This window comes from Mastacembelus armatus, chromosome 8 (genome assembly GCF_900324485.2).
Source record: "Mastacembelus armatus chromosome 8, fMasArm1.2, whole genome shotgun sequence".
In the NCBI taxonomy this organism is placed as follows: Eukaryota; Metazoa; Chordata; class Actinopteri; order Synbranchiformes; family Mastacembelidae; genus Mastacembelus; species Mastacembelus armatus.
This window is the reverse complement of record NC_046640.1, coordinates 5,682,664-5,695,912: the sequence shown is the minus strand read 5'-3', so window position 1 is coordinate 5,695,912 and position 13,249 is coordinate 5,682,664. Positions and strand designations below refer to the sequence as shown.

Below are 13,249 nucleotides of genomic sequence, written 5' to 3'. Positions count from 1 at the left end.
AATTCACTTACCTAGAAACAATTCTCATCAGGGTTTGCCTTACAACAGAGGAGTAGGCATTATGGCAGGATGCACCATCTCCCTATTAATTCAATTCAATTCAATTTTATTTGTATAGCACCAAATCACAATACCAGGCTCAGTTTGGGCGGCCATCTCTCTTGACCGGTTGGGGTGAGTGGATAGAGGAGAGAGAAAAGAACAGCAACAAACAACAAATAGACACTGCAGGTTGGTGATATACAGCTCCACGACCAGGGACACCTGCAGAAGGTACAGAGAGAGAGAGGGAGAGAGCACAAGGTTAGTGACATTCAATGGTGGCATATACATGTGAGGGGGGAGGAGAGGAGGGTAGTGGAGGGGAGAGAAGGGAGGATTAGGGTAAGGGAGCTCAGTGCACCGATGGTCCTCGGGTAGTCTAGGCCTACAGCAGCATAACAAAGGGATCGTTCAGGGTTACCTGAAGCCAGCCCTAACTATAAGCTTTGTCAAAAAGGAAGGTTTTAAGTCTAGTCATAAAAAATACAGAGAGTGTCTGCCTCCTGAACCCAGACTGGGAGCTGGTTCCACAGAAGAGGAGATTGATAGCTATAGATCAAGGGTGTGATTGAAACCGTGGGTGGGTTTATTAACATTTTGAATGAAACCAGTTTAATCTAATATTGAATTAAATGCAATGCTGAGGCTGTTATTTTCAACATCTACATGAATGTTAAAATCTCCCACTATAATGACTTTATCTGATCTAAGCACTAAATCAGACAGGAAGTCTGGAAATTCAGTTAAAAACTCTGAGTACGGGACAGGTGGACAGTACACAGTGACAAGTAGAACTGGTTTTTGTATTTTCTAGTTTGGATGTGAGAGACTAAGAGTGAGGCTCTCAAATGAGTTATAACTGTTCTGAGGATGAAAGTTTAATAATAAGTTTGAGTGGAAGATTGTAGCTACTCCTCCACCTAGACCTGTGCTTCGAGGAACATGATAATGTTTATGACTGAGGGGGGTTGATTCATTCAGACTGACATATTCATCCTGCTGTAACCAGGTTTCAGTAAGACAGAGTAAGTCAATTGGTGATCAGTTATCAAATCATTTACTAACAGAGATTTAGATGAAAGAGACCTGATATTTAATAATCCACATCTGACTGTTCTGTTTTTCTGTTCAATAAAAGGAGTGGTCTTAATTTTTATTAGGTTTTTATGAATAACTCTTCTGTTCATATATGATTTATATGTTCGAGGGGCAGACACTATTTTTATGGGGTTTGTGGGAGGTGACGGCTCTAAGGGAACTGCAGAGAGGCGTTTTAGACTGAGTCTTTGCATCCCAGTTCCCACTCTGGATTGTCAGGCTTTAGGTCGGCTAATAAACTCTCAAATTTCTAGAGATGAGAGCTGCACCATTCAAAGTGGGATGGATGCCGTCCCTCATTACGATATCGGGTTTTCCCCAGAAAGTGGCCCAATTGTCTATGAAGCCCACATCGTTTGCTGGACACCACCTAGACAGCCAGCGACGGAACGACGACATGCAGCTAAACATGTTGTCGCTGGTCAGATTGGGGAGTGGTCCAGAGAAAGCCTTTACAATGGCTATGGACGTTATCATCCAGCCCTCGCAGCGGTGGTCAGAGGGAAGTTGACAAAACCAGGTCTTAGGCTCCCCCCCAAGAGCAAGATACTATCAAGTGGGCCCAGATGAAGATAAAGCCTAGAAAATCCAGGAGTATCTCAATCGTGAAGGGGACGCTGGCAGAGCACCATTTCTATATCAATGTCATACTGACAGTGGCAGAGAAACCAATCACGAGTCTTGGACTCTTACTCTTAAAGGCAGGTGGACCACGTTAGGGAGGACACCACCATTGGCCCAAAGACCATCGACAAGACTGTATGAGAAAGGAGTCTTGGAGCTACCCGTGTCCAGTCTCACTGAGGAGTTCAAGGGCTCTAAAGTAATGCTTCCCCAGTGAGATCACAATGACAAACCTTAGACCTGATCTCGTGCTTTGGTCATGCGCCTTACTAGTGGAATTGACCATGGGAGGATTCCTTTGGGGAGGCTTGTGAATGAAAGAACCTTAAGTACTCCGAGCTGGCAGCTGATGGTGCCCTGAAGACCCCAATGAAGTCTGATCCTCTACACTCAGCTGAAGATCCTTATCTATAGTATGTAGATCCCATCATCTCATGATATTACCTTTATAAGGGACTGTGTCACATAGTCCTTTCTCCAAACTGTATTTACTGAGAATTAAAGGTTGAATTCAGTATTTTACATTTTACATTTTGCATTGTACTTATTATTTTTTCATCCTTTAAAAGTCTCCAGAATGTGGGCAAACGTGTCTTTGAAGCTCAGAATTTTCTGTGAGAGGACCTCCAGTCTCCCTGCTTTGGTTTTGATGAAATTTGATTTTGATTAAATGACTTTGTTGAAGAATGCATGTGAAACCCCTTTAGACAAAGGAACTTTGTGATGCCGTGAAGAATAATGAAAAGAAAAACAGATGACAGTAACTGGTGTTTTGTTATTTCTTTTCCATGTGGTTGACCAGTGACTTCCTTCTTGCCTTTGCACCCTTCTGGTTCAGTGTGGATCATGTGTGTCGTGAACAATGACATGAACCAATGTCAGAAATGTCCTTACTGTCACCCTGACATTCTTTATTGCTTTCGTGAATTATTAAATACATTGTCCTTGAAAGTATTTTTGTGGGCCGATTTATATTTCAGGAGAGTAACAAAAGAATTTGTCTGTGCACAGCCTGTTCTCTGTTTTGTCATCCCATTCTCCACCTGCTCTCTGGCAGTGGCACCCATCCATTTGTCCAGTGAGGTCATTCCTTTATTCTCCCTAATCCTGCGAGGTGCTCATCTTTCTGCCTCCACATAATCTGCCTGTGGCCCCCAGCCCTGATCACACACACACACACACACAAATCTGCACATTTGCACACATGAACTCACAGTTATTCTTGTATTGTTTACTTGGACACTTAGTAATTCTCCCAGCATGCATACACACATAGTCATTCAGCACATACATACACCAACGCACACACGGTGCCCCTCCACTTCTCTATAAAACTCCCTCTGGCTCTGTGTGATAGCCAGTCTCTTTCCTGACTGTCCCTCTGTCTGTCCCTTGTGTCTGTTCAAACCACACCTTCATACAGGTACGTTTGTCTGTCTGTTCTTTAATGTGTCCTTCCTAGGTTTTGCTCCCACAGGATGACAGTAGAATGAAATATTACCAACAGTTGCGAAATGAATGTGTGGCTTGTAATTTTTTTCCATTCACTTTTGTAACAAACTGAGTCAGAGGTCAAGTAAGTTTGAAGTCTCAGCGATTCAAGTTTTAAAAACATTTAAAAACATGTAAAATATCAAAACACTTGGCTGTATTAAAGCACTTTGTGTCCAGTCCAGAGTTAAGTGGGAATTTCATCCATGTTAACAAAACAAGTAGTTATTAGTTTTTACTTATTAAAAACAATATATAGATATTTCTATCAACAGTTTTTACTTGAAACTACTCCCCATTGAAAACATACCCCCTTTGTGGCAGTATGTTGGATTATCTAGAGTGATTTTATACTTGCATGCATCTGATTCTACACTTCCTGTGTATCTGTGTCAGTGTAGCAGGCACTCAGACTGATATGTAGACCTAAAGATACGTGATGTCCGGTTCTTTGTGGTCATTTTGTTGATTGTTGTTTGTCTATGAGATAATTTTGAATGCTGTCATTTACTGTCTTACCATAGTCATTTAGTGTCTTTTTTAATGTTTCGGGGCTCTCTGCGACATTCTGATCCTATGTGCACCAGTCCCGTGCCTGGTGGACAAATTCAGTAATCCATCTATTGTCTGTGCACATAGCCTGCCACCACTCACTTTGTTCTTTTAAGGTCATTGATAACCACATTTACAAATGTTAACAGCTAACTTTAGCACTCAGAGGAAAGGTACCCAACCAATGTCTGCATTCACAAATGTAAACTATGGAGTATGGAATATGTGTGTGTGTGTGTGTGTGTGTGTGTGTGTGCGTGCGTGCGTGCGTGCGTGTGTGTGTGTTAAAGTGGCTAGTTCAAGTCTGTCATACTTCTGGTTGCTCTTATTAGCAAGTCCACTCTTTCATTGGGTCACACACATCACAGTGACTACTTTCCCAAATTACCTTTCCAAGCACTAAGTAAACACTTAACATGATTCTGACATCAACATAATTTATTCACTTGCTAATAATAAAGTCCAGACATAATAAAGAAATGTCCTTCTCATTTGGTACGCTGGAGTTTTGTTGCAGCTGGATTATTTTTCAGAAAGATTTTACTAATTTTACCAGTTTCCTTCTCTTGACTGATCTTCTTTCCTGCATCAAGCACCTATTAATAGCCTTTTTTTAACACTAATGTGGGTTGTGGCACACCCATTCTTTTTAACCCCCCCCCCCACAACACACACACACTGTCCTTGACTAAAATTAACCCTGCTAATGCCGAAGCCTGTTGCCCACTGAAACCTAACTCTTCTCCTAAAGCCCCTGGTTCCCTCGGCCCCCACTCCTCTCTGTTTAGCTTCAAACAGGCAGTGTCCGACTGTCCTGACAGAAGTGTTGAAATGTGCACCTCTCCTTTAATCACACATCTTTTCACCCCACCCTCACACTCTTTCCTCCCACTCACCACTTTTTAGGTTCCACATTTATGTAGCTTTTGTCTCATATCAGGCCCACCTCCCCATTTCAGATAAGACTAACAGAGCCTCTGAGCAAGGCACTTCAATTGATTCTTGCAATTAAGCTCCCATTAAGTACTGAATGCATCTAGATACCTTGTGTGATCTATATGTAACATGGTGTGATTGTAAAGCAAAACATGCTTAAATTAACAGCTCACTTTCACCACATTTCAGCCTCTAACGATATTAAAAACTGACTGACTTCAGTGTATTTGCTCACAGACTGGCAGCCTACCTAGAGAATAATGGCTACATCGACACTGTGCAAAAGTCTGACAAGTCAGTTTTTCTTAAGTTTAAGTTTTATGTGATTTTAAATGCAAATTTTAAATCTTACTGTAAATCTTAAATTTAAATCCCAAATACTTAAATCCTTCTCATTGGGAACCCTGTGGTGGATATTTGTTAGGACTTATATTTAGGTTTATTTATTTATATTTACATTTAATTTTAAAATTTTACATTTAGATTTACATTTTGTTTAGATGTAACATTTACATTATATTTAATATTTTTTATTTTAAAACAGTGGAGGTCAAGATAGGCAGGAATTTTCCAATTTTAAATGCACTTTGTGAGTCACACGTCAGTTGCTCAGTGCAGTGAAACCAGTTAAGACGGAAGTGTTAAGTTTCATTAATACATGTACATAGTAAAATCCAAATAGTGTAATAGTTACCAGCGATGACACTGGTACGGAGGTGGGACAGAACAAGACTGTGAGTGAGGACAAAGCTGAAGAGAAAGGGAGTGATGAGGGGAAAACTAGAAAGTGAGAGAAACTCTATCCATCCCTAGTCTTTCTGAGTTTAACCTTCGTCACATTCTCACCTGTTGAAGCTGCATCAATCTCCCCTGCCTCCTGCCAGGAAGGTGTCAGCGCTCCCCCCACTGTCTGTCTGTCTGTCTGTGGTTTTATGTCAGGACAATGGCAGCTCAAAGGGACAATTTATAGCCAAAACTATCTTAATGTGCATTGTCTTTGTGTGTGCTCAAATAGAACAGAGGTCACCTATGATTTAGTAATGATGACTCACTCATGTACTTATGCACAGCCTGTCTCTTCAAAAAACACCTGGTATGGTAGAAAGTCTTTTCTTAATCTGTATAACGTAACCAGACATTCCTTTATGTTGTAGTCAGCAAAGCAAGACTTTAAGGCAAGTCCCTTAGGCAAGCAGCCATTGGAGAGAGCTGTTTATATTTTCTGGAAATGTTCCTCTATGTGTAGATATTCCAGCCATCCCATCCCGTGACTAACATTATTTAGTTATTCCTTCAATGATACAAATACATGTAAATAAAGCAATGAATAACATGATTATCACATTTCCTGAGGCTAAACTGGTGCCTTTACAGTGGACTTTGTGTAGTTTGTTTATACTACAAATATAAAGCCATATTCTGCCGCTTCATTCATGGTTGTCTTTCTCTTTATTGCAGCCATGTCAGATGTAGAAGAGGAGTATGAGTGAGTACAACAGCAACCATCACACTTTATCATTTGTTGTCACTTGATCATGTTTCATGATAAGATGATTTGACCCTTTCCCTTTCCCTCGTCTTTTCAGGGACCAGGCAGAGGGTAAGTTGAGTCAGATGTGTCCACATTTCTCACGCACTGTGTCTCTCAGGCACAATAACCAACATCCCTGAAGATTTTTGTAACGATTTGTTTCTATCTTTATGTTTGTCATTTTCTTTTCCCAGAGGCTGAAGAGGAGCAGGAGGCCGAGCCTGAGCAGCAGGAAGAGGATGGAGGAGGTACGGTCAGAAAGACGCCCAGAATGCAAAGCACACAGACAGGATGGATAAACAGGATGGATGCCATACCACAGATCTGGGAATTGAACTTGTATGATACTATATGTATATAGGCAGTGCAAATGTAAACAATGAAACTAGATATGTTGCAGTTATGATAAGATGTTTTTTCTTGTTAGAGCCCAGTGGTCATTCCCCCTCTCTCTCCTTCTAACTGTGTGAATGTTGAGTGACACTGAACTAACTCTGATCTATCAACTTCCCCTCTATCCTGCTTTCCCATTGGCTGACAATGCTGGTCCGGGCTATCAGAGCAGCAAGAGTACCAAGGTAAACCAAGACCACATCATCATGAGCCACTCTTTGAGACAGCATACATAGCTACCCTTCAAATCTAATGCAAGTTAAACATGTATCTAAATATATCCTTAAATTTTATTTGTTAAACAGAGGACAACATTAATAATTAGAGATTTAGCTCTCATAGTTTAGAGCACATCTGGATTCCTGTGGAGAAAGAATCTAGATACAACTTTTACCTGCATTTTATTTTAATGTTAAATGTGGAAAGGTGTGGCATACTTTTCCATATATAAAGGTTAAATAATGATATGGGAGCATATAGTCATTATCATGTTGTTCATGTCTTTGTCAGTATTGTGAACATTTCTCTGCATTTCTCATTGCCAGTTGTTGCAGTCAGTGTTATAAAGGTATAAACAACCAAAACAGAAGTGATCTAGATTGCATCAGCATGTTCTATTCAAAAACGAAATATATTTATTAAATTATCATAATCTCACGACCCTCATTTAAAGCTCATACAATACTTCACTGTTCACTGCCTCTGTCTAGTTTCATTCCAGCAAGCAACTATTTTCAGTGAGAAATTTTAGCAGCTAAAGATCCAGAACTTTTCCTCAGGAGTAGGTGGAGATTAAATCAGCTGAAAAGAGAGTAAATATTGGATTTACATTCTCCATACGGGTAAATTAATACTCCAAATGAATGCTGATGTTGCTGGATATGTACATAGGAAGCTGTTTGCTCAGATAGCCATAACAGTTTTATGAGGTGACAATATGTCAGTGGTCTATTTTCAGCAGTTCTAAGTGGCCAAGAAATAAACAAATATTTATGGGCTCTTTAACAAGCTTACTCTCTTACTCATTGTCAAACGAGACAGATTCCCCTCTCAGAAAGTCAGAACTGTGTTCTCTAACCAAGCCTTGACTAGAAATAACATACTGTTATGCAGCCTCTGTTTTGACATGTTTTACCTTTCAAAATTGTCCAATGTTGAAATCATTTCAACAGCTGCAATCATTTATGTGTTATCACATTCATTATTATATACATGCACACACAGTGAATGACGTGAGATGCGGTTCTACAAGATGTTTTTAGAGGATTAAAACCTCAGTGGGCAGGGCTAAAGTACCACCACTTGAATTTAGGGGTGGAACAGTACATGGAAGTCACAGTTCGGTACGTACCTCAGTTTTGGGGTCAAGGTTCACCGATTCAAAACAAGCAGGCGGGTCTTCGAGCTTTTGTGTACTGTCTGAACTTGCCATTCTTGTTTTGGATTGGTGTGTAGCAGATCTCTTCTTGTGCTTTTTCCTGTTGTGACAGTTAGCGTTGCATTATCACTCGTGCCCCCTTCTGGGACTGACTGTATTTGTCGTCAGAGTACATGAACCAGACATGACGCCTGTACCATTCGGGACTAATACATGTACCATTCCACCCCTATTTGAATTTAATTCAATCAATAAGATATCCCTTTATATAATGTTTGTATGAGTAAAACTATTATGTATGCACATGTACTTAATTCTCTGTATATGCATTATGTAATAATGAATGCATGTTGCACAAAACTGAATTTCCCTACAGCCACAGTTGATGCTGTATATCAGCAAATAGTGTGTCCTGACCTGCATGATGGGAAAATCATAGTTTTAAAGCAATAGTTGGACATTTGACATTTTTGAAAATGTGCTCATTCACTTTCTTGCCAAGAGGTATATGAAATGATTGATACCACCCTGTTCAAATATGCAGCTAGAGTCAGCAGCCAGTTAGCTGAGCATACTGGACATAAGGTGCCTGCTCCAGCTTCATATTTACTCTACAGACATGTAGACATGTATTAGTTCCCTCATCTAACTCTTCGCAAGAAAACCAACAGTATTTTCCAAAATGTCACTATAACTATTTCTTTAAACTTGTTACATATATGGTATCAAACATCAACTACAGCCTTCTTTCAACACCCCATGCTCCTTCTCCACTCATGTTTTATCCTTAATTTTTCACTGTTTTCACATTTGTCCCATTTTTATCTCTTGATCTCCTGTCTTCCTGATTTCCACACCCTTCTACTGGTTCTTTACACTTTCATTTCTTCATTCTCTTCTGAACTGTCTTTCCCACATTCTTTGTCACATTTTCACTTGCACATTTTTCCTTCCATTCTTCCTTCCATACTCCCTTTCACCTGCTTTCTTTCCTCTGCCTTACCCTTTTTACTCCAATGCTTATACCCATCATAATGTTGCTACATTTTCTGTTACCATTCCACCATCTTTCACTCTGTCTCTATGTGGCTGGTCCATCAGATCAAGATGCCCAGGAGGAAGGTGAGAACCAGTTGAAGTTCGGTTTCCTGAGGTGCTAAAACTCAACATTCAAACCCATCACCACTTTGGCTAACTCAGACATCTCTTCCCCAAATAATAGCATTAAAATAAAATAAAAATCTATCTTGACGTAACTGTTTTAACAGTGAACTTGTAAAACCCACATGTAGGAAAAGACATATTGAAAGCAATATTTCATGGAGTCATTCAGTCAGCCACATAATTAAAAGCTACTCTTGATAGAATGATTTAGAATGGCCTACTAAATATGCTCAAAATCTAAAAGTGAAGTCGAGTGTAACCAAGGACTGATAAAGGACTAATGAAAATGGTTGAATGTTTTGTTGCCTTTTCTCTTTTTGGTTCCCTGCTTGCTGTGCTTCATTAACAGCTTAATGGTTTTTTAATTGCCCTTTCACATATTTCAGGGATTTTTATGATCAATTTTTGAATTTTTGATCTTTCTCTTTTGCTTCAACAGAGGAGGAGCGCCCCAAACCCAAGTATGTTCAGTCCAAAATGTCACACTTCTGTCATCTTTCAATGACTAATTATTATTAAAGTTTTACTCTTTCTTTTCTCCAGACCAATGATGCCTCAACTTGCTCCTCCAAAGATTCCTGAGGGAGAGAGAGTGGATTTTGATGTAAGTTATGAAAATAATGCAGATTAGTTTGTTTTGTTTTGTCTTTTGAACCTGCTGTAAATCATCAGGGGATAACAGCTGTCAGTGCCGTGACATGAGAAGTCGGCTCAGTTAACCTAAACAGTTAGTTCTCCATATACATGACATGGGCTTCTGTTTTGGTGGCCTACATTTCCAGGTGGTTGTCTCTTCAGTAGCAATGTTCAGTTAGGATTAAATAATTGCTATTAAGGATTAAATAATTGCTATTGTGCTATTAAGGATTCAGTTGGTTCAATCCATGGAAGAACTGGATACTGGATTACAATCTTGTGATCGTGTTATTCCTCTTAAAGTTGCGCAGCACCTCATTATCTGAAAAAATTCTTTATGTTTCCAAATTGAAGCCATAATTATTACATGGATGTTTCATATCCACATGTGTTTTTGGACCCATAGAATATGTGCACTTGTGTCGAGCCAAGACTCCTGTTGTTCATTGTGCTGACTTCCGGTCAGCTCATCGCACACACAAATGGGATGAAATAAAAAAATATAGCTATAGCTTTGCAAGACTTTCTCTATTAAAGCACTCTACTGAAACTGTGCTGACCGCCCCTCCAGATTATAACAAAACTTTAGTGGCCGGTGTTTAGTGGCGGAATACAATACATGTGGCAGTGGTAAAAATAATCTGTTTCAATTTGACCTTATCATTTATGTGATGCCCACATGAAAATAAAAACTCTTTTTTTCCACTAGGACATCCACAGAAAGCGTATGGAGAAGGACTTGCTGGAGCTGCATACTCTGATTGATGCCCACTTTGAGCAGAGGAAAAAGGATGAGGAAGAACTTATTGGCCTCAAGGACCGAATTGTGAGCTGAATCTGCAACTAAAACCTCCTAGGAAGATAATTGTTTCACCAATCAGTGAAACAAGATAGTGGCCATACATTAATTAGATTCACTACATTTTAGTGATTTACTTAAGTTAGGTTAGTTAAACACGTTTACCTAATAAATACTGTTCAAATGTTTTATGGATTTTCTTGCTTTGCTTTTCATCAGGAGCGTCGTCGGTCAGAGAGAGCTGAGATCCAGAGAGTTAGAGCAGAGAAGGAGAAGGACAGACAGAACAGGATTGCTGTAATACTCACACACACACAACACACACACACACACACAACACACACAAATGTACATATTATTCTTCAGTCTACACAGTTTATTTTAAAGAGGCTAAAAACAGTATGTTGCAAGTTGTAACACTGTAACAAGGGTACCCTGGTCTAGTATTGTATAAAAAATCAAAATCATAAAGTTTGATGACTAAATTAATTATTACACAGTTTTTTCTTTATTTTATCAAACTATGTAAAATCGCTGTCTATCCACTTACTGTATAAATTTAGCATTTACTATATATATTTAGTATAAAACAAAAAATGTCCCCATTAAAATATAATTTAACACATAAACATGGTTTTCTTGCTTTCTGTTACATCATCTGTCTTCATTTGTCAGGAGGAGCGTCACAGAAAAGAGGAAGAGGAGGCAAAAAGGAAGGCTGATGATGAGGCCAAAAAAAAGAAAGTGCTGTCTGGCATGGGAGCAAACTTTGGAGGCTTCCTGGCCAAGGTCATACAGCTGCTGTTATTCTCTGTAATAAGAATGATGAGGAGATTCTCCAGAGGGTGACTGCATCTGTTCTTTCCCAGGCTGAATCAAGGAAGGGCAAGCGTCTGACAGGCAGGGAGATCAAGAAGAAAACCCTGGCTGAGAGAAGGGAGCCACTAGCCACTGACAATTTGAGAGAGGATGCACTCAGGTCAGTCTCCTTCAAATATATTTTATTTCAGTCTAACCATGTTAGACCATTGCAGCAACTTTACACTGGGCATCGATAACTGAAAGGTGATCGAACAAGACAAACCCACTCTTTCACCGTGTAGGAAATCAAGGAGACACTGTTCACCCGAGAATGTTAGTGAACGGTAGTGGGAAACAATTCACAACAATTCCATTTTTTGACAGGACCCATTATCATTAGCATGACTCCACTTCAGTGCACACAGACTAAACAGTGTTTTATTACTATATATTTACATATGGAGTGCACCACACAAAATGATGATGATGATGATGATTACAGTGTTGTATCTCAACATAGTGCTAACTACTGAGTAAACGTCTAAGCTTTTATTATATGAGTAGTAGTGAATCAATCAACAAGGATCAACAAGGGAGTGATTTTGGTCAGAGTGACTAGTAGTTGTCCTAGGGGCAAACTGTTGTAGTTGGCTAGTAGCTAGTTTAATTTTCTTCTTTCCTCCTTCTCTTTCTTTTAAGGCAACGGGCCCAGGAGATGTGGAACTGCATCTACCAGCTGGAGTCTGAGAAGTTTGACTACATGGAGCACATGAAACACCAGAAATATGAGGTACTATGGTGGCTGCTCACAGAAATGAACATGATTGGAATTGTACTTGCTGATTCTTATTTCTCCCTGTTGCTTCTAAACAATTTGGTTTGTCTCCGGTAGATCATTGTTCTGCTGAACAGAATCCAACATGCACAAAAATTGTGAGTATTTGCTTTAATGAAAAAAAAAAAAGTTACATGCATATCCTTCTTTAGGTGCCAGGCTATCCAAATAACTTGTCTGAAGAAAGGTAATGCCTGCACACTCACTTTGAAGCCAGAATTTAATTAGGTAACAACATCTGATGAAGATCCAGAAGGGATCGAAACAATGCTATTTAATAAAATTCTGGCTTCGGATGAGTGTACAGTTGTTTCTTTAGTATTTGCTTTAGTACAAAATTGACATATCTGCTTTTTAAGTGATTATAATCTCTTACATCAATTCTCTTGTCTCCCGTCTTCCTCCTACAGTAAAAAAGGCCATGGCAAAGGGAAGGTGGGTGGTCGTTGGAAGTAAAGGGTGAAAAGAATGAAAAGAAAACAGTAATATATATTAATTAGAAAAAGTAGGAATCAGTGTAGGAATGAAAGAATGACACATTTCCTATTCTTGTGCCAGATCCACTCTGTAGGCCTGTTTTGGTTGTGTCGAAGATAATGTTTCTTGATATGTAGTATTAATAATAAAACGACATGCCTTCAGTTTTGAGTCTCTGTTCTAATTTTATTTGGTTATAAAGCTGATGTTGTGGATATGCAGCATAGAAAACAAGGTAAATTAAATGCAGATATGTTTGATGCTTCTCCTCTCTTGGGATTTTCATCTAAATCTGGAACCAGCTGGGAGTTTTTGAAGGCCTCAGTCCGAAGCTCCACTGATGGAGGTCAGGTATATATACTTACCGGCCACTTTATTAGGTACACCTGTTCAATTGCTTGCTTACACAAATAGCTAATCAGCCAATTGCATAATAAAACTAGCAAAATGTTTCTAGCTTCATATTATGGAAGAGGATAAAGGCAATAGTAA

The 13,249-nt window shown here is 39.3% G+C and overlaps 1 protein-coding gene across 4 annotated transcripts; it reads left to right on the top strand.

Moving 5' to 3' along the window:
- The first annotated feature begins 3,073 nt into the window (after positions 1-3,073).
- tnnt1 (troponin T type 1 (skeletal, slow)) lies at positions 3,074-12,921 on the top strand. Of its 4 annotated transcripts, XM_026325941.2 has the most exons (15): positions 3,074-3,187; positions 6,202-6,229; positions 6,330-6,343; positions 6,469-6,522; positions 6,835-6,852; positions 9,147-9,167; positions 9,649-9,670; positions 9,753-9,813; positions 10,555-10,671; positions 10,864-10,941; positions 11,320-11,433; positions 11,514-11,623; positions 12,145-12,235; positions 12,338-12,378; positions 12,691-12,921. In XM_026325941.2, the coding sequence occupies exons 2-15, from the start codon at positions 6,204-6,206 to the stop codon at positions 12,734-12,736; spliced, it is 813 nt and encodes a 270-aa protein (XP_026181726.1). In that variant the 5' UTR covers positions 3,074-3,187; positions 6,202-6,203; the 3' UTR covers positions 12,737-12,921. The 4 variants fall into 4 exon arrangements, with proteins under 4 accessions (XP_026181726.1, XP_026181727.1, XP_026181729.1 ...); XM_026325942.1 differs by lacking the exon at positions 6,835-6,852 and having other exon boundaries at positions 3,075-3,187; XM_026325944.1 differs by lacking the exon at positions 9,147-9,167 and having other exon boundaries at positions 3,075-3,187.
- Positions 12,922-13,249: the final 328 nt, after the last annotated feature.

Bases quoted from the DNA above. Each gene is read 5' to 3' on its own strand.
- tnnt1 (XM_026325941.2), top strand. From the start codon at position 6,204: ATGTCAGATGTAGAAGAGGAGTATGA. The intron at 9,168-9,648 runs GTGAGAACCAGT...TTGCTTCAACAG, and splicing joins TCAAGATGCCCAGGAGGAAG to AGGAGGAGCGCCCCAAACCC. The intron at 9,671-9,752 runs GTATGTTCAGTC...TCTTTTCTCCAG, and splicing joins GAGGAGCGCCCCAAACCCAA to ACCAATGATGCCTCAACTTG.